Here is a 27,938-nt window from a genome sequence, read left to right as displayed (position 1 = left end):
GCCTGCCCACAGCCCAGTGCTGAGGCCAGATCCAGCACTCCTCCTGCTAATCTGGATCATCCCCGCATCCTCCATCTCTTCCCTCCTGCTCAATTACAGTCTCTGCGGGACATGGGAAGCGGGCATCAATCAGGGCTGGTTACTCAGGTGACAGCAGCTGTGTCTCTGAGCCCCCCAGGGAGTGTGGCAATACACATCACCCCCTGAGCTGTGTAATGAGTGGGGATGCGGTCCTGCGTGTGCCCTCCCGGCTCCCCGGGGCCCTGGCGCTCGATGAGCTGTGGCCAGCGCTGCCTGGCAGTGACAGGGGACACAAGACCCCAATTAAGGCTGCATCGATTCCATTCCGGCTCTGCTTGCAGTGCTGTGCCGGGCTGTGCCGTGGCTGCAGGAGTTCTGTGCCAGCGCGCAGCTGTATCACAGCCCTACAGCAAACACCCTGGGACCAGCCTGGGGCACTCACAGACACACAAATACACACACACAGAGGGGAACCCCACTGCAGCCCGGTGTACACTCAAACACACACACTTCACAGACCTCCTCGCCCCCATACCCACCTACAGGGATCCTCTGGAAAACCCGGACTGGTCTTCAGCCATAGGGTCCTCCTCGGGGGTCCCGTGTTCCCCTCTGTGTCCCCAAGTGCCGCTACCCCGAGGCACTTGGGGCAGAGCAGCTGCAGCACCCTGGACAGCGCCCGCGCCGCCCGCGGGGCCCGGGGTGTCCGGGCTGGGGGTGTCCCCAGAGGTATTGAGGGGTGACCCCATGGATCTAGGGCTGGGGGTATCCCATGGGGCTGAGGCTGTCCCCAGAGGTATATGGGCTGTCACAGGGGCCTGGGCATTCAGGGATGTCCCTGGCGGTGTGCCCAGAGGTATTGGGGTGTCCCACGGAACGCATGATGGGGGTATATCAGGGGGACTGGAGGTGTCCCCAGAGGTATCTAGGGGTGTCCCAGGGGTCCGGCCTGGGTCTGTCCCCAGCGGTTGGGTCTGTCCCCAGGCGTCCTTGGAGAAGGGTCCCCAGGGTGCTGGGGTGTCCCCAAGGTGCTGGGGGCCTGGGATGAAGCTGTTCCCGGGGACTGGGGGTGTCCCCAGAGGTACTGGAGGGGCTAGGGGTGTCCCCAGGGGTGAAACAGGTTTCATCCCCTTAGATGCCAGGAACCTGGCTTCATGGATGCCAAGGTGAGCCTGTCCTCATGGCTGTGATTGGCGGAGTTGTGTCCCCCCATGGGAGCCCCGCAAATACAAACACGTGGAAATACATGTACATGTGTGAGCATGTGCATTTGCACACAGATGTGCAAGTATGACTCTGTGTGTATGCCAAATTCAGCATGAGTGTGGTGACTGAGCTGCCTGAATGTCTCCGTGCTTTCCCATGCACACCCATATATGCACCCATGAGCCCCCATGCGTCTGTCCATGTCTCCCAGCTCCAGCTGGGTCACCCATGCCCTTTGTGGGCACTGCCCATGTGCGAGGCTGGCCCAGCACTGCTTGCATCTTGCCTGGTGCACCCTCACAGCCCCAAGGCCAAGGCTTGAGCAGCCCCACAGCCATGCTCCTTGCCTCACACGGGCAGCCTAATGGTGTTCCCTCCCATGGGTGAGCTGCCACTGGGCAGCTTATGGGGCCAAGTAGCGCCACAGCCTGGCTAGCATGGCTGTGGTTGGTGCCCAGTCTGACCCAGCTCATGCTTGAGGGCTCTGGTGGCACCTTTTCCAACTTGGGACCCTCAAAAACTGAGGCAACCCTGTGCTGGAAGCAAAGGTGAGGTGGGCTATGAAACCTCAGGCACTATAGCTGGGCTGTGGGGGTGTCCTGCACCCCCAAACTGTCCCCAGACTGTGCCCTGGACCTTGGCGGGTGGCACCATGTCATGCATACCACCACGTCCACACTGGTTTGGTTCAGCAGTTTGTTTCCTTTAATAGATACACAGAGTCGTGTGGCTGCGGTGGGAGTGCCGGGGGGGAGCCCGGCGGCACCGAGCCCCGGCCCCCCGCGCTGAGGTAGAGGTGAACGTTGCTCCACGCTCGCCTGCTTTGGCACCCAGGGGTGCAAGCGGGTGGAGGAGGCGCCCGCCCGGCCCCAACGAGGTAGTTCGGAGTGCCCTCTGTCTCCTTGCCCCCCATCTGGGGACCCCAGCAACTGGGCAGTCTTTGGTGGTGGGGGGCACTGCTGGGCCTCCCTGCCCTGTCCGTCCCCCCCCAATAAGCTCCTTCCAGTGCACAATCCCCACTCCCACTCCAATAATCCCCATTTCCACCTGTCACATCTCACCCCCACCAGTCCCACCAGTTTCCCCAGTATCTGCTTCCCAGGGTGAACCCTTTGCTGAGGACTTGGGGGGCTGAGATGCCACCACCCTGGGGTGGCCAGCGGGCACCCAGGACCCTGGGGGTGTCTCAGGATGGGGGCAGCAAGCCCAGGCAGCGCAGGAGGGCTGTGTAGGGGGGTCTGCAGAGGGTAGGAGGTGCAGTATATAGGGGATGCAGGATATAGGGGATGCAGTGTATAGGTGATGCAGTGTATAGGGATGCAGTGTTTTCACTGAGGGTGTGCACAGGTGAGGTAATGTGGGCACCAAGGGTGTGTATAGGGAATGCAGTGTGTGCACTGGGCACGTGTATAAGGGATCTAACGTGCAGGTGATGCAGTGTATGCATCGAGAGTGTGTATAAGGAACACCGTGTGCATAGAAATGTGTGTAATGGAGACAGTATGTAAGAGATGCATTGAGTGTGGCAACCTGGAGGATGCAGTGTACCCATTAAGATGCGTACAGAGGCTGCACTTAGGTGCACTGATGTGGGCACAGGGGCTGCAGTGTGTAGGGGATGCAGCATGCAGGGCCCAGGGGTGCCCCAGGCAGCAGGGCAGGCAGGAGCTGTATGGAGGGGTCACCTGGGGGCAGCACCAGGAATGGATGATGTGTATGTCCAAGGGCATGCGTGTGGAAGGGACCCCAATCATGGGGATAAGGGGCTAAAGGGGCCACACGGGTGCTCACAGCCTTGCATGGACACAGCTCAGTATTGCAGCAAGACGCACCTTTGGGTCCCCCATCCCACCTTGGTGTCCCAGCTGGGTCCCACAGCTCAGACCCCCCCAGGCTCTGGGGTGGGGGGGTGCATCTCCCCTTACGGCGAGGTGCTGGTGGGAGTGTGATTGTGCGAAGGGGCTGGGAGCAGTGGGTTCGGGGCAGGCATGGGGTTCGGCCGGCTCTGGGTGCTCCCTCCACTGGGTGCCGGGGGTGCTGGGGGCCGGCGGGCAAACAGGACGCCTGGGGAGCAAGAGCAAGGGGGTTAGGGCAAGCCATGGGTTGGGGGCCCTGCTCTCATGGGCCCCAGCACCCTTGGGGGCTCCATTCCCCCCATCACCTTTGGTGTCTCCGCCAGCCCGGCCACCCTCACCCACACGGGGCAGCCTGTGGGGTGTCCCAGGACCATTTGGCTGGCAGCCCCTAACCTTTCCAGCCTGTTAAAATATTTAAGTCCTGAAGGAAAAGCCATAGATTTTAATTGGGGGTGCCTCAGCTGTGCAGGCAGGGAGCTGGAGGGTATGGGATGAACTGCCTAGCCAGGTAGGTGCACATCGGTACCCCACAGAAGCCTCTGTGCCGGCAAAGCACCCCAACATCTTCCCCTGCACCCAATACCATGCTCTGCAAACAGCCAACCTCTGTACACAGCCAGAGACTCTCTGAGCACACCAGCATGGGGTGACCCCAGATCCAAGCCCTGCCTGCAGGACCCCATGGTGAGGGTGCCTTTTTGTACTTCAACGCCTGAGTGCATCTGTCCGTCCATTCATCCATCCATCCATCCATCCATCCATCCATCCATCCATCCATCCATGCATCCATCCCCCAGTTTCACCCTTCATTGCTAGCCCCTGCTGGGGGCCAATTTCCAGCCTTGCTGACCCCCTCCTTCTACTGCCCCCTCTCCCCAGGCCCTGCCACTTCATTACAATGGATTTTATAGTAAAGACATCAGATTGAAGGAAGGACTTGCTGGCCAGGCAGTGGCTATAAGTTATTGGATTTCCCGGCCGCAATTACACAGGCCAAGCGGCCTTTCTATTTACCTGTGTAGACAACTCCATTTATTTCTATTGACATGTTGATACTGCTAATGCCGTTGGTGGACAGGTTCAATGCGGTCTCCTGTCTGTCATCTGGGGAAAGGAAATACCAATATGAGTGTTAAGAGAAACAGAAACAAGAACCTGCCCGAGAGAGAGAAGTAGGGCTTCAGCCTCTCCAGGCATCCATGCTGCTGCTGCTCCCTCCTGGGGTGCCAGGGGATGGGGTGACCAAGCTGAGGTGTTGCACCCCGCTACCTCGGTTGGAGATCTTGATATTCATGGGGAACTGGGAAGCCACGGCCAGGAGGTTGTGCTGCAGCGCGTGTTGCACCAGCTGCTGCTGCTCCTCCACTGTCAGAGCCACCTTCTTCTCCGGAGGCTCCCCCGTCTCCAGCTTCTCCCGTAGCTGCTCCAGCACCACTGCCTGTGAGGCGGCTGCTGCTTGGGCTGCTGCGAGATGGTGGCCAGCCAGTCCCACCGGGATAGCGATGCGCCCCGGCACTGCTGCTGCCAACATGCCATCCTCTGCAACAACCAAGAGACCTCAGCGTGTCCCCCACATCCACCCCATTCACCATCCCCACTGGTGCCACCTCCATTCCTTTAGCATGGGGCAAGCAGGCCACCACCCCCAGCATCTGGGCTTGGTCCTTCTCCAAAGCCAGGAGAAATAAACCTTTCTCAGTCCCAGAAAGGGACTAAGAGAACAAAATTAATCCTATTTTCCCCAAGCAATAAGGGCAAGAGCAGACAGGGAACATCCCTGCTGCTGGAGTTGTGTCCATCCCCGGAAAGAAATGCATGCTGGGGGGAATACGTATTCCTCACCTACCTTTCTTAACAGCATGCAGTTGGCCAAGCTGGCCACAGCTGTGTGTGGAGATGCTAAGAGCTGGCAGAGGCAATTTTGGGGAGCCCAGCAGGGTTGGGGTGCTGACTGGCGAGTAGTTGAAGAGTGCTGTGCCAAAAGTCTGTCTCCGTCCCTCCCGACGGTTGCTGTCGATGGCAGCTTGGAGCTCACCCGGAGAGCTGAGCGCCCGCTTCTCACATTCATAGGGATACAGGTACTTCATGTATCTGCATGGGGAGAGAGCCAGGATGAGACCCGCACCACATGCCTCCCAGCCAGCCCTGGGGTGAGCAGGAACCATGGTGGTGATGGCACCTGTGAAGGGGCAGAGCCCTCCATCCCCTTTTAGGACACCCCATGAAGGACCCCACTTGGGCTCTGGGACATCCAGAGCCAGTGGGTGCCCCTGGGTGGGTGCTCACTGCGTGCGGAGGGTGAAGGCAGCGCTGGTGATGGAGGTAGGTAGGTTGAGGCCCTTGGTGATCTCCCGCCAGATCTTCTTGTTGATGACTTCGACCAGGCCACCCTTGTCCGTCACCAGCTGGTACAGCGTGTACAGGTCCAGCACTTGCTTGGCCATGATGGGGATGCGGTTCACAGGCGTCCCTTACAGCCGCACGTAGGAGAGAGAAAAGGGTGTTGGGTGAGCCCACAGGGACCCATATTCCCTGGAAACACTGTCCCCACCTTGTCCCCACTGCTGCTGTGGGCACCAGCTGCCCCACAAGGGGAGACACATCTCTGTATCACGGTGAGCACCCGTAAGCATGGAGAGCAGCACCATGGCCGTGAGCAGGGCAGACGCCAGCATGCTGGCACAGGGTCCCAATTAATGGAGCTGTCAGTGTGGATGGGTGCACTCTCATATGGGAAGTGTGGGCACAGTGGGATGGCAAAGTGCCTCCTCCAGAGCCCCTTAGAAAGAGTCATCCTCCACAACTCTCAGAGCTCCCAATAGAGCATCTCCCCAAAAAATCTCTCAGAGCATCCTATAAGGACTCTCTCTGTATCCCCTTTCGGAGCTCCATAAAAAGGGACCCGATCTAAACTTTATAAAGTTTAGGGGCTCACCCTATAATCTCTCTATAGAGGTTTTCTCTCTCAAAAATCCCCTCGAAGCCCCACTGAGAGAGGCTCCCTACCCACAGATCCTTTCCCAGCAGTCTATTTATACTTTAAATAGTCTAACTATTTAACGGCCTTCAGTGCCCTGCCTCAAGAGACTTGACCCCAAATACCCTTCAAATGCCCTCAGCAGAGATCCTGATCCTTGGTCCCTCAGTATCACCCCCCTCCCCGAGGCCATGGGGTATGGGGACATGAGGTTACCAGGCCTCTGTGAGCCCAGCATGGACCAGCATGGTCCCCACAGCCACCACGTCTGGTTACAATTCCCCCCACACACACTTTCCAGCACCCCCAAATAGCCCCACAACCTTACTCTGCCCCACTGCACCTCGGGGCAATGGTCCAGGCAGGGGCTGAAGGATGCAGCAGGGCAGAGGAGGGACGAGCATCCCATCCCATCCCATCCTGCCCCATATTTATTCCTCCTGCGGGGTGGCGGGGCACAGGCGGTATCGGAAAGCCATCCATTTGGCCGGGGGAGGCTGTCACGGCTGCGCTTCGCCCCTCAAACGAAGCCGTCACTCACCGCCATCCTCCAGCATCCCTAATTTATGGCCCCGATATTGGCTCAGCTTCTTCACATAAGCCTGAAAAATGAGCTCTTTTTATTCCTTTACTGAGTTCATTTAACTTTTTTTTTTGTGTGTGTGTGTGTCTCTGTTGTTCGCCTGCTTGGGAAGGGGGAGAGGAGTTTATCCTCCTGGGAAAAACGCAGAGATATTGACTTGATACCTGCCAGCGGTCCCCCACTAGCCCTGCCTGAAGCTGCCCGCACCAGCCCCATCACTGCATGGGGGCTCGATTTGAGGACTCCCCATCACCCCAATATGCCAATGAATGTGCAGAGTCTCACCTCCAGTCGATGGACCATGGATTTCTTTCTTCTTCCCCCATCCCCAGCCATGGTGGCTATCCAAAGTGGCTCACCATTAATCTCAGGGCTGCGCGGGGCGGGCGGCCGGTGCCCATCCCGCTGACAAAGGGACCTGTCTGCATCCCCGTAGAGTGATGGCCCCAGCCCCGGCCACGGCGAGCAGCACAAAAGCTCAGGGAGGTGATGCGGCCATTGTGGCGCTGCAATTAATTCTTTGATTGATTAATGGCCCCGTGTTATCAGCAGGGCCCTCGGCTTGGCAAGGAGATGGCGGACTCTCGCTGAGCAAATGCAGAATTATTCACTCCATTTCCCAGTTGGCCATTTCTGGAGTGCCACAGAGGCTGGGGCATGGGAATGAGGTGCTCCACAGCCTGTACCCCATGTCTGATGGGGGTGATACCATCACCCCCATGTGCCATTGGGGCTGGGTGTCCCTGCCTTAAGCCATGAAGGCCCGGATGTCCCCCCTCAGCAGAGCTGTCCTCAACCCATTTTTCAGCCCCACTAATTTTCCAACCCTCTGGCAAACGCCAGTGCCAAAACTGCCCTGACAGACATCGGAGGGACATGGCCCCTTTAATGAGGGCTCATCCTGTAGGCATTTATCCCCACTGTCCCACTGCCTCCTTTGGGATGCAGTCTGGGAGTGGCAGCTGCCTCCCCGTGCACCCCCGGGTGCCCGGGTAAGCACCCATGCTGGCTCATGGATGCTGCTTCTCATCCAGCTCCTGATGGTGATGGGATGCTGTCCCTGCCCTGCTGCCCTGTGTCCCTTTTCTCTTTGCTACCTGGTTCCAAAAATCAACACTCTAACACGTGCATTCCCACCTGCCTGCCCTCCTAGGGGAGAAAAGTGACCCACTTGGAGGAGATGTGGGACAGAGGGGACAGGAGCGGGACAGCCGGACACACAGGGATGAGGAGCAGGGAAGCATCGGGCTTCCTCCCTCCTCCCCGCACCACCATGCACTTGCTTAATTAGCCCCGGCCCCAATGGTGAGAGAGTTAATTAGCTCTGGAGAGAGAGATAATGAAGCCGCAGAACAGCCCATGAATCTTGTGTCTGATGGATGCTGGGGGGGCCGAGGCAGCGCTGATGCTCCCACTTGCTCCCCACAACCCTGCACTAGGGCCAGGGGGACTCGGGAGGCACCCCATCTGGTACCCAGATCCCCATCCTTGTCTCCATCCTGGCACCAGAGTAAGCCCCATGGCTGTGCCAGCCACCTCAGCACAGCCCTGAGTGACATGAATTTGTGGGGCCTCTGCTTGACCCACAAGTTAATCACTGCTGCCCCACAAGTGGGCAGATGCCCTCAGGACACTCCCCATGGGCACTGGTTTGGGGCAACAGCCCTTTTCTGCTCACCCTCGTCCCACACACAGCCAGCCCCGCTGCTCCTGCACACCCCCCCCAGCCTTCCCCCGTTAATTAGCCCGGCATTAACCTCTGCCTGGGGTTTACTGGCTATTGAGCGGCATGTTCATTAATCCACACACCAGCAAAAGGCTCTAATTAATACGGCTGGCCACACGCCCGTGCTCGGCAACTTTTAATTGTCACAGGCCCGGACAGGGAGGGCGAAGGTTAAAGCATTTATCGAGTCCCCAGGAGCCAGCTCGGCCCCCCATGCCGATAGCAAAGATTTCCAATGCGGCAGGGCTGGCTGGTGAGCCCTTAACCCCTGGGTGCCCGGCGCTACCTGGAACGCTGCCTGCACTCCTGCAGTACAGCTTTGTGGGCATCCCTAAGGATGCTGGTGATGGGCATCCTCATCAGGCACTAACGGGCATCAACAATGGGCACTAGCCAAAGGCATCCCCAGCAGGCAGCACTAAAAGGTCCTGCTAATGGGCATCATCAGTGTCTGATGGATGCTGGGGGGGACGAGGAAGCGCTGATGCTCCCACTTGCTCCCCACAGCCCTGCACTAGGGCCAGGGGGATTTGGGGGGCACCCATGGGGTGGTATCCAGATCCTCATCCTCGCCTCCAGCCCACCTCGATGGGTATTGCTAATGGTTGCCACCAAGGGGTATGCTGATGGGCATCATCAGTGGACATCCCTACTGGGCATTGCTAACGGGCATTGCTAACTGGCATTGGCATTGCCATCATCCCCAGCCTGGGGGGCCCCAGGGAGCCCCTCTAGCCAGCAGGCACCCCATGGCGGGTGCTGCCTACGGAAATAGGGTCAAATCTGCTGTGTGTGAGTTTACACAAGCGCATGTGTAGATAGGGGTGGGAGGCACTACAGGACCTGCCTGGGGGGCTCGCAGAGACTGGGAGCAGCTCAGAGCACTGTGAGCCCCCCCCAGGCAGCCAAGGCAGGGGTGCCAGTGGTGCCCACCCCTGCCACCCACCTTTACCTCTCTTCTGCATGAAGCTGAAGAGGTCATCCAGGAACTCCTTGCGTTTCGGGTCCTCATCCAGTTCATAGAGCTGGGGGCAGGAAAGAGAGCAGTCAGTGCTGCCGGTACATGCAAGGGACAGGGCCCTGTCTATACCAGGACCCAGCACCACCCCTGGCCCCACCAGCCTCCTCTGCCAGCAACAAGAGGCTCTCCTTGTGTCACGTACAGGATACCTCAGCGCACCCTCCATGCTGGCAGCGCTGGGCTCTCCCTGTGCCTTGAGCGTGACATGGGCAGCCCACACACCACTGACTGTGTTGCAGCCTAGCTGCAGAGATGCTGCATCCGTGCCTCAGTTTCCCCTGTCCTTCACCTCCCTAGGTGGAGGGATGACTGTTTTGCCCTGGGAAGATGATGCCAGTGTAGATGGGACAGCAACAAATCCCAGTTCCCTGGGACCTGGACGCTCAGCCCTGCTCTGTCTCAGCATCCTGCTGGCACTGCCCAGTGCTGTTGTTCACCACGTCTCAGCATGGGATCAGCATCCTCATCACAGGGACACACATCCACCTGCACAGCAGGGATGCCGGTCCCATCCCAGGGCAAGGTGAGTTGGCAGGACCATGGCACAGGGTGCCATGAGGGATCTGCCAGCGCTGGGGGCTGCCACACTCAACGGGGGTGACAGGGCTATTGACAACATGCTTAGCACAGCCCAAGCTGTGTCACCCTGAGACAGGGCCTGATCAATGGCCAAGGACAGCATGAGGTGCCTCTGCAAAGGGACATACTGCCAAATCCTCCTCCTTCACCTGGGCACAGGGACCCCGAATCTGTCTTCCTCAGCTGTGCATGGGGGACCAGGGTGTGAGTGAGCACAGCAGTGACACATCCCCGCAAAGCACAAGGACTTCCCATAGAGTGTGTGTATAACGCAAAGCCAGATGTGGGTGTGCTGTGTGCAAGCACATGAGCACGAAATCATGTGTGCACGAACACTGGTCACGGCAAGTTTGTGGGTGCACTGATGTGTGTGCAAGCCAGTGAGGGTGCACGTGGTTACACAGATGCACACATTCAGCTCTGAGGATACTTATGTGCATTGAATGGTTGCAGGTCTGGACACACGGACACAGTCTCCAAAGCTGAGCTGATGGACGGCACCACAGAGGCAAGTGAAGCCCCTACACCAGGGACACGAAGCGCCGGCTCCGTGCAGAAGCCAGGGCTCGCCTGATTCCAGCACAGTGCCTGGGTGACCATGACAAATTGGAGCCCGCCAGATCGATGGCCCAGCAGTAAAAGTCAGAGCACATGAAGGAAAAATTAGCACCAATCGAAGGCGCTATAGACACCAATTCCTCCCAGCAAGCCCGGCAAGAATTTAAAGCCATTGAAAAGAAACAAAACTCAGCAGTCCAGAATGGATTTCCAAAACATATACAAAGAAATGCAAGCTGCAAGCTGGAAAACAAAGTCAGGCACAAAATTGAGTCGTTTAAAAAACAATTGTGCTGGGAAAGGCCGTTAAAAACCAATAGAGTGGGAGCACCCCCCCCCCTCCACACAGCACATCATTCACCGAACAGATAAAGGGAGCTTTGCTGAGGGGATGTCAGGCTATAAGGATGCGGGGATGTGAGGATGGGGGGGATGCACGGACGTGATGGGGACATATGAATGCAAGGAGGTGGGGATGCAGGGACATCAGAATGTAGGGAGGTGAGGATGCAGGGACTTGAGGGACCTGGGGGGACACAGAGAAGCAGGGATGCTCCTACACACACCCCACAGTTCCCATCACCGGGCAGACACATCTAACAGAGTTCCTCATCTAACCCATGAGTGCCAGCTGCCTGTTCCTTGTCTTACAGATGGGTGTTAAATGCCTGTCCCTAATCTAGTCTATGGGTGCTAACACCAGTCTCTTACCAGACCCATGGGTGCTGACTGCCTGGCTCCAAGCTGCTCCACGGGCTCCATCCCTGCCCCTTTCTTACCCTCTAGGTGCCACTTACCTGTGTCCCCTCCTTGTAGCAGGGTGCTCTCGGGGTGCCCTGACCCCTGTGTGCCAGCACCCTGTGCCTCCCCTCGGCCGTGGTGCTCCCTGCCCTGCTCTGTGCCCACTCCTCATCGCCTGCACTTTCCCTGGAGCTCCTCAAGCCATCGATTACAGTAACTAGGTCAGGCTCAGAGCAGAGCTCCAGGGGGGCTGCTTTGATTTCTGCCCCAGGGAGGCTGTGTGAGCCAGGCTTTGCATGCATCCCCCTGCCTGCAGCAGGGCTCTTACCCCCAAGGCTCTGCGCTAACCCTGTTTCCATCCCTGCAATCTCCTGGCTTGTCAAAGCAGAAGCAAACACCTCAAAACAGCAATCACTGTCTATCCTGTAGCAGGGAGAAAGCCACTGCCTTCCCAGGGAGCCAGTGGGCTCCTACACCTGTGTGCCACTTGTGTTCCTCCTTCTCACCACAGCAGGCAGGATCCCACCCGTGCTGCCGCTGCCTTCAACCCCCCAAACGTGTGATTTCCAAGCGCTGGAATCTATTTTTACACCATTTATTAACCTCTAACCTTTTATCTGCAGAGCACCGAGATGCAAAGACACATTACATCAAATGGGGAGCAAAGGTCGGCTTTTAAGTGGAGACGAAAGCGGAGCTGAGTAGCAGGGACCAGCCAGCAGGATCCTTCAGCGTGCCGGGGATGCACTGGACATCCCATGGGATTTGGGGATGCTCAGGAGATGGAAGTGGTTTGGGGGAATTCTTGCTGCTAAGAGGTGGGCTGGGTCCCAGTTAAGGCTGGTTATGGGATCCAGGCATCACTTTGCAGAAGTGGCACATGGGTGGTGGCATGGGTAGTAGTCTGCTACAGCCATCAGGCCAGGAGGGACCCCAAAACAGCCCCAACCACGAGGAAGAAGCCAACTCCATCCCTTACCCAGGGCTCTGGGACCTGGCACTCACCCATCTCCTCCTCCTGCAGGGTGGGCACTGTAGTCCCCTCCTGCCTCACTTGGGGACTGACCATCTAAGAGGCAGGTCACAACCCCCCAGGGTCACACACAGTCCCTGTTGGGACACACACATCTCACATGGGTGTACACAACCCCACATGGGTGTGCAAGAGCCCGTGCAAGCATATACAACCCTACATGGCATGCACAACCCTGTATGGGCTCACACAAACATGAGTGTGCACAACCTTGCATGGGCACGCACAACTCCACACAAGTGTGTGCACAACCCTGTGTGCACACGTGTCCCCAGGGCCACGCACAAGTTTGCATGGGCATGTACAACCCTGCACTAGCATGCACAGCCCTGCATGGGTATATAGAACACCACATGAGTGTGCACAACCCTGTACATGTACACACAACCCACACAGGCACAAATCCCTGCACAGGCACTTAAAACCACATTTGGATGCTCACAGCCTCGTATGTACAACCTCAGGTGAGCAGACACAAGCCCAAGTGAGCGTGCACAGCCTATCATGGGTACACAGAACGCCCCATGAGCATCCACAACCCCAAATGTGCACGCACAGCCCTGCATAGGCACGCACCCTAGATGTGCATGCACAACTCTGGATGGACACGCACTACACCAGATGAGCACTCACAACCCCAGTTGGGTATGCACAACCCCATACACATGTGCACAGCCCTGTATGGACAACCACAAGCCCAGATGGGCATGTACAACCCCATACATGCATGCATAACTCTAGACAGGCACGCACAACCCTAGATGGCCATGCACAGCCCCAGGCAGGCAAACCCCCCCAGATAGACACCCCAAACCCTGCAGGGGCACACACCACCCCCAGAGTCCCCCCGGCACCTCGGAGCAGTCCAGCAGGCCTTGCTCAGGGGCAGTTGTGCAACACAAGCAGTGGCTCCTGCTTGCGGTGACCTATGAGCAAGGACCCTTTTAATCGTGTTTGTATTGATATAATTAGTAACTCATTTAACGCCATCGATGTAACTATATTCCTCTATAAACAGAAGTATTAAACTGTCAAGCCATGGGATCGATATCCCACCGATGCGCACCACAGCTCTGCTCTGCCAACCTTGGGGACCCCGACCACAGTGCTTGGCACCCCCAAAAACCAAAGCAGCCCCAGCACTACCCTACTTCCACCCAGCACTACCACTTGGGTGCTGGTACAGAGCCAGAGCGGGATGTCCTCACACTCATACCCAGGTCCAGGGACCCCGCTCTGTCCCTTCATCCCATTGCCATGGCGACATCTTTATTCCTTAAGGGATGGGGATAACGGGGCTTGTCAGGCAGGTTAAAGGTCAAAGGGTCAAACATGCTTTATTAAAGGGGTATGAATAGACCTTGTGCCTGCCCCTCCTCCTCACTGCGATTAAATAACATCGTTAGCACCTCTCACTCACCCAGGAGATGCCTCTGATGGATGCGGGGACCCCAAAGCCCAGCTGATCCCTTAGAAGAAGGATGCAGTGAGGTGATAAGCCACTCCCAAGCATCTCAGGTGTGCCCTGTCCCCCTGGACCCTCAGCATCCTGCTACCAAGGGGAGCAATAGCAGCAGGACCCCCCGCAGCCCCTGCTCAGCTGCCACCTCCCGCTGGCAGCGCGGGCTCAGATCAGCAGCCAGGATTTAATCCACTTAATACGAACTGTATCGATCCCGGACCCTGCTTGGCTCCCCCCTGCTTCGCACCCCCTCCCAGCCCTGAGCCGCTTAATATGCACCACATTGATTAGCACACTGCTAATTTTTCCATCTGGCTGCCGTTCACGCAGGGAGCTCAGGTAGTGCTCATCCGCACACACACCCCACCAGCCCCCCAGGGTGCAGCCGCATGCCATGAGTGGCTGACTGCTGAGGTGCTGTTATGGGGTCCTTGCACCCCTCCCGAGCATCACTGTCACCTCTGAGCTGGAGTCTCTGGCTGCTTCCCCAGGGAAATGGTGCACAGCCAGACACTGGGGTGTCCTCTGTGTCCTGATGGCATGGAATCATAGAGTCGCAGAATAGTCAGGCTTGGAAAAGTCCTTAAGATTGTTCAGTTTCAACCCCCTGCCACGGGCAGGGACTCCTCACACTAGACCACGCTGCCCAAGGCTCTGCCCAACCTGAAGGTTGGACATAGCAGGGGGACAGGAAAGCCAACTGTGCCTCAGTTTACCCTTCATGCTTGCAACCACGGGAACTGGCTCTTCCCAGCGGATGCATGCTGGGGTGTGCCGGGACCCCAACAGTGTCCACAGTCAGAGCTCCCCCAAGCCATGGGGCACACAGAAAGGAGCCAAGTGCTTGTGGATGTCCTCCCCCTCTCCCCAATGCTAGAGCTGGGGGGCAGTTCACTCCCCGCCGGGCACAAACCACCCCCTGACCTTGCAAGCCACCGCTCGCCTCCACCACCAGTCGTTAATAAGTTAATGGTTATGGGACGGCTTTGCTGGGACACCAGCTGCATTCAAAGGTGCTGCCGGTTCCTGGGGAGGGGGACTGCTCTCCTGACCCCACAGCCCCTGTGGGCTCCGAGGTGCTTGCTCACCCCAACATCCCCAGCCTCAACAGTCACCCCACCGGTGTGGCCGGACCCCTCTGTCCAGAGCCCTCTCCCAGTGCGGCAGCTCCCCCTCGAAGCCTTTCATCATGCTTAATATTTAACGGCGCTTTATAGAGCAGCAGGTTTAATCAGCACTGATAATGTGGCGGATCCGGCAGGTCATTAAAACCCCCCTTCCCCGCCACAGCGGGCATTCCCGCTGCTGGGAGGGCTGCCTGCTGCAAACATTAACCCGGCTTCGCTCAAGGTTGGGGACTGTTTGATGGCAGCGCTGGCCTTGGGACGGCAGCCCCCCTACCTACAGCCCGGCCCTGGGGTGAAGGGGGGGGCTCGCAGCATCCCCAATCTCCTCCTCAATACACTTTGCAGGAGGGGAAACTGAGGCACAGGGTGCCGGCATTGCTTCCCAAGGGTTGGAGACAGAGGGAACACACTGTGTGGTGCCACCACAGGCACCATCCGGCCCACATCAGTCCATCTGGGGGCTGTGGCACGGGGAAGGGAGGGTCCTGCCTGCCAGCAAGCGTGCGTCCCCCATGATCGGCCCCTTGTTACTCGTTCATGGCTGAGCAGGCAGGGAGTCAATGAGGGGATTTGTTCGGGTTAACCTCCCTGACCCGTGGTGCTTGCCATGCCACCACCTCCCCCTCCATCCTTGTTTTCCTCTCCATCCCTGCCTCTCCTTCCTTGTCCCTCTTCCATCCATCCTGGGATGACCAGAGCTGGGGTCCCCCCTCCAGTGCCAGCACCTACCTGAGTGTCCCCCAAAGGACGTGAATGCACACACACTATACACGCATGGATGTGCACACCGGGCACGTGCTTGCACACTTGGGGGGTCTGTGTGTGCACGCACCTTCTATAGGGCTGGGTGAGTATGGGGTGCACAGCTGGGGGGGCTGTGTGCATGTCTGCTCACAAAGCACCTAAATGTGCTCTCCCTTTTCACACACTTCCCTGTGCACACGTATGCACTACTTACACACTCTTCCTGTGCACATATACTCCTTGTGCACATTCATCCATCCCTTTTACACACTTTTCCTGTGCACATCCCCACATCATGTGCACATTCACACAACCCCTAAACCCACACACACCTTTTGCACACACACACCCTGTGCACACTCACACATCCCTATATACGCTCTCCGTGCACACAGACACATCTCCTGTGCATGCTCACGCATCCCCTGTACGTGTTCCTCCTGTGCACACATAGACTCATCGAATGATGTGGGTTGGAAGGAACCTATATCACCATGTATGTGCTCATACATCCCGTATGCATTCCCTCTGGCTGTGCACATAGGCACACATCCTGTGCACACTCATGCAAGCTCTACAGACACCTTCCCTGCACACACTCACCCCTGTGCATGCTCATGCATTCCCTATGCACTCTCTCCCTGGTGCACACTCGTGCACCTCCTATACAAGTTGTCCTCTATGCACACTTACCCCACACACAGCTGAGCTCGGTCCCATACCCCCATGCATATGAAAAAGCCCATGGGCACCGTGGTGGGACCAGATCCCACCTCCCCAGGACCAGATCCCATGTCCCCACCACAGTGCTGATGGCAGTGGGAATTTACGTCCAGTATTAACCCAATCAGTGGATTAACAGAGGCAAAAGTCAGTGAAGGGGTGCATCTCCCCAAGTTCCTCACATCCGATTCTGGCACAGTAGCTGGAAGGGAGCCAGGGTGGGAGCTTCTGCCAATGCTTCTCTCCCACTCGCAGCACCTTTATTCTCTGATTAGTTTTCACAGCTCCTGTTTGGAGGTCCCAAGAGCACATGCAGGCATACCCATACACACCAAGACACTACACACGTGTCCCTACACATACACACGGGTGTGTTCAGACATGCATGGTGTCCTGGGTTCAGCTACAGCGTTGTTCCCAGGCTGAAAGTCAAAAACACAGCACTGCACCAGCTACTAAGATGGAGAAAAAATCACTGCTGTAGCTGAACCCAGGACACATGGGCACACTATATACGTGTGGGCACACGCATGGTGCATACACACACCTACACAGACACACATATATGCATATGTGCTCCATATGTACACGCACACAGAACACCGCCATACACACTCCCAGCCGTACCCCAGCAGCTCCCCGCTCCTGCCCTGTGCCCCTGCACTCGTCCTGGGCTGCTGGAGCTGCCGGAGCTGCTGCTGCTGGGGATTAGTACACTGACCCCTGCCACCACCACCACCTCCCCGATGCAGGTGGTCCCAGAGCTCTGCCTGCACGTTTGCTGGCGAGAAACCTCCAGGGAAACATAGACAAGAGCAAACACCACGTCCATCATCCCCCCAGCTCTGCAGTGTAACCAGAGACCCTCTAATTTAGCTCTGGGAGCCCTTCGGTTGTGAACTGCTGCAGCTGGGTTGAAGATGCGCTGAGGGGAGGTCTGGGGCAGGGAGATCACATCCCTTTCCCAGGATCCCCCTCCTGAGCTGATTCCATTCCCCGGCAGGCAGGGACAGCCCTACAGCAGAAGGCAATGGGGACAGAGGCAGGATGGTGTGCAACGGACACCCTGCCACCCCATTTTGGGATGACCCCGAGGCACGGGGCTGAGGTCTGTGGCACAAGGAGGGCTGCAGCCAACTCAAAGCACTTTCCTCCAGGCTTTGAAATGCACAGCCAACAAGCACCACTAAATGTATATAAAAGGCGGATGGGTGCAAGAGATGACTGTCATTATCAGGGACAGACAGTGCAGGAGCAGCACCACAGCAAGATTGGCAGAAGATGATGGCAAACCACTGCATCCCCGAATTAAACACTGAGGCTACCAGACACCCGAGAGGACCCAAAAGGCTGGCTGGGGCTCATACCCCCTCCACACCCCAGTTGCTCCTAGGCAGGGACAAAGGAGTTCCAGGAAGGTCCTGATAACCCCCAACTGCAACCAAATGGGTCTGAACATGCTGGTGGGGCCCTGGCAGGGAGGGCACTCTCCTACCAGCAAATGCTCTGCTGCCAGAGAGCTGGACGCAGACCCCAAATGTCCGAGTCTCTCTTGCTCTGAGCCTTCCTGCAATACTACCTCTGGGAAAAGCCGGGGGACAGAAAGAGAAGCCCTGGGTGCTGCTCTTCCATTGCTTGGAGGAAACAAGGGCATGCATCCCTCTGTGCCAGGCCATCATGGCTTGCCAGCAGGGAAAGCTGAATTCATAGGCCTGAGCTCGCACCAGCAATGCCAGATTCTTCCTGGTGCCATCCAAGTCAAACATGATGCAGCACCACAGCATTCTAAAGTGGTGGCATCCCTGTCCCCAGGGAAGGGGGGTCCATGGGTATTGCATAGTCAGACCCCAGTCAGTCCTAGGGCCAGGGCTGCCTTGCAGAGCCGAGCGCAGGAGACCTCCTGGACCTTTGCCCAGGGCTCTACCCATATGTCCTTATCGAGTGTACATAGCCCAGCGCCGGGGGCTGATGCAAGAGGCAGGGGTGAGGGGGTCTCACAACCCCATAACATCAGAGCAGCCCTCCCAGATCAGAGCAAAGGTCTCGCCAGCCCCCCCAAACTGGCGCCACAGGAAACATATAAAACAAGGGCAAACACAAGGGATATTTCCCCAAAATGCTCCTCTGCGTTGAAGCAGTGTTTGCCTGTTAACCCTCAATGGGTTTCTGCACTGCAACCTTATCCTCTGCTCCCATTTTTAGCACCACCGCACTGCGTGTAAAACCCTGAGCAGCTGATCCTGCACCAACCTCCCACCCCATCCCCATCAAAGCCCCCTCCTTGCTGCAGAGAACCCACCCTCCGCAAACCAGCCTGGATTTGGTGGTCCCATTCACTTAACTGTCCCCCCCCCCAGGAAGATGACAGACCCCGAGATCCATCCCAGGTGATGCCAGCAGTGCCATGATGGCATGGGGCAGCTTCGAGCAGGGGATCCCTGTTGGAAACACAGCCCCAGCCACTGCAGGGTCTCTCTCTAGCTCCAGGACCCCCATGCCCACACCGCCAGTGCCCCAGCAGCTTGTAAGCAGGTACACACTGCCCTGCGTGCTCCACACTTCACAGCCCAGCCCCTGTGAAAGCTGGAGAACAGACACCCTCCCAACTCAGCCCCTGCGCAGAGCAGAGAACCTGTTCCCCAGGCTGGGCAAGGCACAGCCCTGCAGCCTGCGGGAAGCCAGCGGAGACACGTCCCTCCCAGGCAGGGGTATGTCCCCTCCCAGATGATCACAGGGCAGAGATAGGAGTGACAGACACCCTGCAGACCCCAAGGCAAGCCAGCACTGGAGCCTGCTCCAAACTGCCACCTCATACACAGCAGCACCACGCAAAGGCAAGGAAGGGCTGTTCCCATAAACTCCTTTCCTCTCTCCCTGTCCCATCCCATATAAGCCATCCAGAGGCAATCGGGCCCCTTGTCCCCGGAGTACTGAACATAAGGGACATCCCACTGTCCCCTGGGATATGCCACAATGTGGGAAACCCACTGTGTGGGTCTCTGGAGCATGGATCCATCACTTTCCCAACCAGGGTTGGAGAAAAAGTAGAGCAAGCAATGAAGGAGCCAGCTCTCACCCTGGGAACTGGTGGCAGGATTTATCCCCCTGCCCTCCATCTCCCGGCATTCACACCGCGCTGCCGGCTGTGCTCCTGCCCCGCAATGGGGAGCCCGCGCAGCCCCAGCCAGGGCCAGGGCGTGAGGCTGAAGGACGAGAAATGCCGGGGATGCTTTCTCCTCGTAAAGCCGGGGAGGGAGGAGCCGCTTCTCACCTCCGGGCTGACCCCGGGAACCGGACAGTCAGCCTTTTTCTGCGCGGCGGGGTCTAACGCAACACTTCCCGGACGAGATACCGGGGCTGTGCGGGTCGCACACCCCGCACCTCCCAGGGCTGATTGCGGGGCAGCAGCTTACCCCGGGCACAGCTGCGGGGCACATGCTGCCCGTGCCCTGCCTGCAGCCCTATCTGCTGCCTCGCAGCACAGCACAGGGTTGAGCCCTGGCCCCTCCGAATAACACAATAGGCACAGCACCTCCCGAAAGTCGGGTCCCTGCTGCTTGTCCTCATTCCCTCCTGCCAGACACACTGTGAATGAGCCAGGAATTCCTCTCACCTCACTGTCCCCTGGGCAGTGCCATCCTAAAAAGCCACACACCAGTTGCACAGGGACATCTTTGCCACTCCTCTCTCCCCCCACAATGAAGCTGAGTACACGGGAAGCGCAAACCCGACCTGGTGCTGTGCTGTCCACACTCACACCGTGCACAGAGAAGCACCCACTGCATGCAAACCAGGGCAGCATGGATGGGATACACACACATTAAATAGAGAGGCCTTTCCTTCACCCCATATGCAAGCCCCCAGAGCCCTGTCCCTGCACCAGATCTCCATGGCACGGGAGTCTCCCCTATGCCCACCAGAAGTGAGGTGACAGGGTCGACACGCAGCTCCCTCCAGCCAATATAAGAAATCAATGAGCCACATTGACCATCCACAATATGCCCTGGCCCTTGCAGAGACACAGGGGAGCTCGGCTCCATGGCCCACCAGCTCCTTGGGATAACCATGCCCTAGAGCCCTTGCCCTTGTTTGTCTCTGAAAAACCTCCATGGACAGGCGACACACTGTCTTAGCCATTACAGAAAGCACCAGGGATAGAGCCTGCATGGGTGAGGGTGGGCACAGGGTACCAGGTGACTGGACAGTGGGCACCCCGTCATGCTGTGGGGCATGGGGACAGGCACAGGGGACACCAAAGAGATGGAGGACATGAAGCATGGGTGAGATGGAGTTTGGTGGCAGGGAGACGGAGAGCACAGGAAAATGCCTGTTGGGGTGGGACAGGGCTCAGGCACAGGGGCAATGAGGGGTATTATGGGGGTACCCATTTGTGGCAGAAAGGGGCTCTGGGACAGGGGTGCTGGGTTGCACTGACTGTACTTGCCTGGGATGAGGTTTGGGGGCAGTGGAGGTGGACTGGGGAGTTCACATTTAGGGTGGCATAATGTCTGGGGGTACAGGGAATGTCTGCTTGGGGTGGGACTGGGATGAGGCTTGGAACAGTGGGGTTGCCCATTTAGGGTGGGACACAAACAGGGGGCAGTGGGGGGTATAAGCATCACCCATTCAGGGAGGGCTGAACCCCGAGTTTGGGCGCCGTGGGGGACACCGGGTATGCCCGCCTGGAGCAGCCGATGCCGGGGCGGCGGATGCCTCCTACCTGCTTGAACTGCTCCTCGTAGGTCCACTCGTGGTGTGGGGGAGGTGGCGGCTCTCGGGGCTCCCCTTCTTCCTCCTCCTCCTCCTCTTCTTCTTCCTCCTCCTCTTCCTCCTCCTCCTCCCCAGCGGCAGCGGGCGGCGGGCGCGGGTCGGGGGCCGGGCGGCGGCGGGGGGCGGCGGGCAGCGGCCCGGGGCCAGGACCGGGCTCGGCGGGGGCCCGTCGGGGAACGCCGTCGGGGCCGCGGGCCAGGCGGGCCGCCTGCTGCCGCTGAAGGCTCTCCATCACCGCCGCCAAGCGCAGCCCCCCCGCCGGCCCCGGCCCCCGCGGCGGGGCGGCCGGCTGCGGGCACAGGGCACGGCCTCAGCGCTGCCGCCGCCGGAGGAGGAGGGAAGGGAGGAAGCACCCCCCACTCCACCCGCTCTTCCCCTACGCTCCTGGGGGCCCTGCCCAAAAGTTGGCGGCTGAGCCGCCACCGCACCGGGCGCGGTACCCGCTGCCGGAGGGGCTGCCCGTCCCGCCGGGACCACCCGGCACCCTCCCCGCTCCCACCCGGCACCCTGCCCTACCGGGAACCCGGCCCTCCGGACTCCATCCCCGCTCCGCCGGGGGCACCCTCCCCGCTCCCACCGGGGATAGTTCCAACGCGGGACCCCCGCCGCTGTCTTGCGGGGAGCCCCCCTCCGCGTTCCGCATGGGAATGCATGTTCTGATTGTACCCCCCGCCCTGGTTCCACCGGGGACCGCGTCTACCCGGGGGCCCCCTTCCCGGTCCCACCGGAGACCCCCGCCCCGACGGTCCCACTGGGAACCGTCTCCTGTCGAGCCCGCGCCGCCCCGGCCCCTCCGGGAACCCCGTCCCGATCCCACTGGAGATTCTTCCCTCGGTGCCTGTCCTCCCGGGACCCTCCTCCCGCTCCCACCGGGGACCCCGTTCCCCGTCCAACCAGGGGTGCCCCCACCCCGCTCCCACCGCGCACCCCCGCGCTACCAAGGCCCCTGCGCTGCGTCCCGTCCCTCACCAGGGCGGGTTTGGCCGCCAGGCTGGGGTTTTCCACCATGCCGCCGGCTCCGAGCGCCGCCCGGGGCTTGCCCCGCCGTCCCGGGGGGCACGGCCGGCTGCTCCGCCCGGTCCCGGCCCGCCGCTCACATGGCGCCGCGCCTGCCGATATTTCTTTTATTCCGCAGCAGATGAGGGTGGGTGGGATTTTTCGCTCTTGTCTTTCTTTCTCTCTTTCTTCCTTTTTTTTTTTTTTTTTGTTTTTTTTTTTTTTTTTTGATCCCTCTTTTGCAACAAGTGGCAGGCAGGCAGCAACACCCCTCCCCGCTCCCATTTGCTAGCGCACGTCAAGAGAGTCATCCGGGGAGGGCCGGGCTTGCGGCAGCCCCGGAGGCTCGCCCCGGGACCGGTCCGCCGAGAGCCGGGCCGGGGCAGCCCTGACCGGGGCCGCGGGAGGGGATGGGGCCGGGGGTGCGGGGGGCTGGGTGGGAGCAGTGTGTGTGTGTGTGTGAGGAGAGTTCATAGTGGGGTGTGCAGAGGTGAATATATGTATGTATGGAGAGAGGCGAGTGCATAGAGGGGTGTGCAGGGTGTCCAGGGGCGCATACATGTATGTATGGGAAGAGGGAAGTGCATGGGGAGGGGTATGCAAGGTGTTCGGGGGCACATACATGTATGTATGGGAAGAGGGAAGTGCACGGAGGGGGTTATGCAAGGTGTCCGGGGGCACATACATGTATGTATGGGAAGAGGGGAGTGCACAGGGAGGTGTGCAAGGGGTCTGTAGATGCGTATATAAGAGCTGAACCTATTGCATGCATACACGGAGGGTCTGTCTGCGTGTGGATACCTATGAGGGCTGGGAGAAGGCAGCGCATCGCCTGAGTGTGTGTGTTTGTGCAGTCAAGTCTGCGCTTGCGTAGGTAAATGTGTGCACGCTGGGCAGCTGAGCACGCACCACATGCATGTGTGCAGAGTGTCTGAGCACGCATGTATCTGTGCATGCTGGGACGGGTGAGCGTGCTGCATGTGTGTGTGCAGGGGAGCCTGTGCACACACACCAGGAGCATGCACTGCTTGTGTGTCTGTACGTGCTGTCTGTGCATGTGTCCAAGCATATACGGAGGCATCCACACCCCCAAAGGGCTGCTTCAGGGTCACTTTTCCCAAGTAACAAGTGATAGGACAAGAGGAAACAGCCTCAAGCTGTGCCAGGGGAGGTTTAGAGTGGATATTAGGAAACATTTCTTCACAGAGAGGGTGCTCAGGCATTGGAACAGGCTGCCCAGGGAAGTGATGGAGTCACTGTCCCTGGAAGTGTTCACAAACTGTGTAGATGCAGCCCTTAGTGAAATGGTTTAGTGGTGAATTTGGCAGTGTTGAGGTGACAGTTTGGCTTCATGATCTTAAAGGTCTTTTCTGATCTAGTTGATTCTGTAATTCTATGATCTGCCAGCCGTGTGCGTTGTCAGAGGGGCTGAACGTGTGCAGTGTGTGCATGTGCATGTGTGCATGGTGTTGGGGACAGCAATAAGTACTTGTATGTGTACATAGGGAGCTGTGCGTGTGTGTTTTGTCTCCTCACCTGCAGGTGTATGTGATCTGTGCTGGGGGGTGCACTGTGGGCACAAGCGTGTGCACACGTGTGTGTTTGGGAGAGATGGGTGTGTGTACCCACACTGTCAATCTGTGTGTGCATGTAAAGGGGTGTTTTGGGCGAGCTCCAAGCACTGAGCCCTGACCTCTATCCACAGGACCTGGCGGTTGTGGCAGCACACCCCATGCTGGGACTTCTGAGGGGTCCTCTGGAGGGGTGCTGTGTGTGCCTGGACCCTGGTTGGAAGGGTCAGACTGCAACAAAAACAGGGTCCCAAGAGCCCTGGCCCCTGCCTGGCATGGGCAAGATGAGGCCATGCATCTCCTTTGGCATTGGAGGGGCTCATTTCTGCTAGCTTGCCTTTGCAGAGGGGTAAACTGAGGCACCAGGTAGCATCAAGTGTGTCTCCAGACATCAGAAAAGGGTGTAAGCTGTGGTGAGCGTGCTGCACCCTGGCCCACTGATGCACCCACAGCACCTCACTGTGAAGCACAGGGCTTCACTAGCCAGCACATCCCCACCATGTCTCCGCCTGCCTGCCTCCCGGTTTTTTCCTGACCCCTTTTTCTGTGCAGGCAACTTTGGCAGGAGGCAAAGGAGGTGCCTGCTCTTCCCCGGGCTTTTTAGGCCAAGGCAGCTGCAGGACTTGCATAGATCCCTATGGATGAGCAGCATCATCGTTCTGCAACACTGGGACACAAGGGACAGTGGCTTTGGCCCCATCCCACAGTCAGCTTGTCACCAAGACCTCATGCTGCTGTACTGGGTATTAGTGGCATGGGGTGACGGAGGCTTTGGGTGCCTGCTGGCTCTGTCCCCTCTGGGACCACTTGCATGCTGCAGAGGCGGGTGGTGTGAGCCAAGTCCTGCCTTTTCCTTGTGGAAGCAGCCACTGGGCACAGCTACAGCAAGGAGCTGGCTTCACTCTTGCACCCCACAGCGTGGTACGAGCCTTTGCCCTACTTCACTGCATCCCTCTGTGCGGAAAAGTCACTGCTTTTGAGCATCTCTGGAGAAACTGCCCCCCATCCTGCCATGGTGCTGGTGACTCCCAGGGCTCCTTGAGCTCACGGCAGTGCAGCAGCAGAAGGCATGGAGCAGCATCCTCGCCAGAGAGGCTCTTGTGGAAAAATGAGCCCCTTTCCCGGGACTCAGTGCAGCTCCTGGCCCCGCGGGGCCCCCGGGCGCTGTTTATCTTTGCGCAGGAGATAAATTAGCTGTCAGCCATCCCATTTCGGGGCTGGGCAGCTGTAGTTCGCACTGGCCCATCCCGTTTAGGCAGGGTTAGGGACCTCCCAGCACTTGCCAGCCCCTCTGAGCGTCACTTTGTTGGTGGCTGGACAACGTTCTTGCTGAATTCCCCCTGGGAAGATAGGACCTGGTCCCATTTCAGAGGCACCCACAGGACCAGCTGCTCCTCCCCTCGCCGGGATTTGTTCCACATGATTCCATCAAACATGGCTCCAGCACTGCTGTGTTGCACCTCAGGGTGCTGGCACCCTCTGCACTCTGCTGTGTCCCATCCTCTGCACAGTGGGATGACGAGGGAGCTGGGGCTAAAGGCTGAGCAGGATGAGCCAGGTGTGGTGATGGTGATGGGACTTCTCCCTGGCCCAGCAGGAACCCAGGCATCTGGGGGATCTCCCTTCTCCAAGGCAGAGGGGTTGGGGTGCTTGGATCAATGTAACACCCAGGGATGGAGCATGTGTCTAGGCTGGCTAGTGGCAGCGCCGAGGTCTGCATGGGGTGCACCGTGTCCCATTGCACTGGGCATGGCCATCAAGGGACCTTGCACTGCTAGATCAGCATGACTTGGGTCCTCCCTAGAACCTCCAGAGTGACAGAGTGGCTCTGGGGCTCTGGACATGCTCAGGCTCTGCCTGGGGCAGCAAGCAGGACCATGTTCTCTCCACTCTCCGCTCAGCATCTTTGCACTGCCGTATTCTGGTGATGTTCCTAGCTGGAAAGAGAGAGAAATCCCCCAAATGGCTATCGATGGCTGTGGTGGAGACAGCATGGATAGATACTGGAGGTATAGACAGGCACAGCAGACAGCAGAGCAGAGTAAGAGATACTAGGAGCAGAGAGATACTGCAGGAGGAATCAGGAGATAGATCCTGTGGGCTGATCAATACCCACTGCATGTGGAGGGACAGCAAGATAGAGCGAGCTGCAGGAGGAAAGTGTTTAGTGGGCAGCGATGTACATTTGTCCTGCTGATGGCTCCAGGGAGATGCCACTCATGGTCACTTCAACTGTGGCTGAGACAGTGCCAGACCCATGGTGCAGATGCCTGTGGCTGAGTCTCCTTACCCATATCCAGCCACCCCAAAGGGCTTTGGTATCTTCTGAGGTGCCCTGGGATCATAACTGGCCTCTGGTTACTAGAGGGTGCATATCTCCCATCATCCTGATCACATCCTCTAGGCCAGCAGGGATGTTCCTGCCATCTGTGGGCATCTTGGAGGTGCTGCGTACCTGTGTGTCAGCAGCCAGTGGGGAGAGGGGCAGCTTGGGTGCAAGCCCTGGCCCTGACAGGCTGTGGCTGGAGCTGGGTGACTGTGAGTGAGTTCCCACCATATGCCTCAGTTTCTCCACATGAACCAAATGATGGCAAGCTGCAGGGAGCTGGGTCAGTCCAGCATGGATGAGAAGGAATGGGGAGGAAGGGGCAGAGGCAGCAAAAGCCTGATGTGCCAAGGACCCATCTCTCATCTGCTGGTCACTGGGCTCACTTACATGATCCTTAACAGGCTGCAGACACCCACCCTGAAAGGAAGGTCTGCTTTTTGGGACCTTTGATTACCTGGCACTGTCCTTGCTTAGTGCTGGGATGGGGATAATCCCTCCTGCTGTAGCAAAGCAGCCGGGGCTCCTGCACCCCAACCCAGCTCCATCCTGGTGGCACTTTGCCAGAGACACCCCATGCCAGCTGGTTTGTCTGCCGTGCACATCCGATCTTAGCTGGGGATGGTGAGGTCTCCCTGGAGAAGCCCTTTGCCTGGACAGCCGGCCTCACAGCCAGGCTGGGAGGGATCCCTCGCCCGTGATGGAGTTATTGACATGGGCGCTACAGAAAACACTGCTGAGATTGTTCACACTAATGTTATTTAGCAGCAATATTTCCGTAATAAAAGAAATCAATGGGCAAGAGAAAAGACCTGTCCAGACCTTTGATTTTCTCATTTTAATGGCATACTTATTTACTCCCACCAGCGTGCCCATCGGATTTTCATTACGCGGCCTTCGCTGTAAGTGGAGCGGTATTGATACGAGCTGCTGAGTTAGCTCCTTCCCATGCGGGCCAGTGTGGGATTGCTCGTGTTCCTCGACAGTGCTCTGCTAAATCCCAAGGAATGGGCATGGCATGGGGCCAGGGTGTCCTCATAGCCCATGGGAACACATACACGTGCGCACACAGAGCCTGCCCACACGCATGTGTGCACACATGTGGTCTGCTCATGGGCACACAGGCATGCACACATGTATGTCCTTATGGTCTATACGCTGTGGACTGTGCACATGCATTTGGCTTACCTGCACAGGCACACACACATGCCTGTTCTGCCTGCACACATATGCATACATGAATGTCCTACACATACATGCCCGAGCACTCGCACATGTGCAATTGCTCTGATGCTATGGACAGATGCCCAGTTCTTCTGCACGTGTGCAACCCTCACCTGTTCTACTTATATGCATACACACACCTATGCATGCCCAACTGCCCTGCCAATACAGATACACACACAAATCACCCTGCTTGCCCCTATACACACACGTGCAAGCGTGACCTGACTTCATGTGTACACACACCCATGCATACACACAGCCTACATACTTTAGTGTTTCCCTTGCATGCTCCTCTCATGCTGGGAGGGTAAACCTGTGTATATGTCTGTGTAAACCGCTTGGAACCACCAACCTGCCACATCTGGCTCCATCCACCCCTAGGGCCACATGCCCAGCATTGGAACAAGACGGAGCCCCCTGGCTCTTGGGTCCCCCATGGAAGCAGCGCCCTGGCATCAGCCCAGCTTTTGATCCCCAGCAATTGCCGTGGAGAGAGGAGTAACAGCACCATCTCCTGCCAGTCTCTGGGAGCAGAGATGGGGCTGATCCTGCCCAACACCATACCCCCAGCTCCCAGCACCCCGGATGGGATGGTGATGGTTTCCCCAGGGACACCCAGCAGGATCCCTGCTGAGCTGGGAGCCGGCTGCCATTCCCCATGGCAGGGGCTCAGCACACTCCAGAGACTTTC

The 27,938-nt window shown here is 58.2% G+C and overlaps 1 protein-coding gene across 1 annotated transcript; it reads right to left on the bottom strand.

The window, feature by feature from the left end:
- Nucleotides 1–1,909: 1,909 nt before the first annotated feature.
- ARID3C (AT-rich interaction domain 3C) lies at nucleotides 1,910–22,297 on the bottom strand. The gene is made up of 8 exons (XM_030511927.1): nucleotides 22,097–22,297; nucleotides 21,078–21,416; nucleotides 9,322–9,394; nucleotides 5,370–5,553; nucleotides 4,930–5,174; nucleotides 4,353–4,622; nucleotides 4,098–4,187; nucleotides 1,910–3,291 (listed from the first exon to the last, which is right to left on the bottom strand). Exons 1-8 carry the CDS (start codon nucleotides 22,133–22,135, stop codon nucleotides 3,149–3,151), a joined length of 1,383 nt encoding a protein of 460 aa, XP_030367787.1. The 5' UTR covers nucleotides 22,136–22,297; the 3' UTR covers nucleotides 1,910–3,148.
- Between the last annotated feature and the right edge of the window lie 5,641 nt (nucleotides 22,298–27,938).

The sequence above is a fragment of the Strigops habroptila genome, chromosome Z (genome assembly GCF_004027225.2).
Source record: "Strigops habroptila isolate Jane chromosome Z, bStrHab1.2.pri, whole genome shotgun sequence".
NCBI lineage: Eukaryota > Metazoa > Chordata > Aves > Psittaciformes > Psittacidae > Strigops > Strigops habroptila.
Note: the sequence above shows the minus strand (reverse complement) of the source record. Positions and strands in the feature narration are given on the sequence as shown.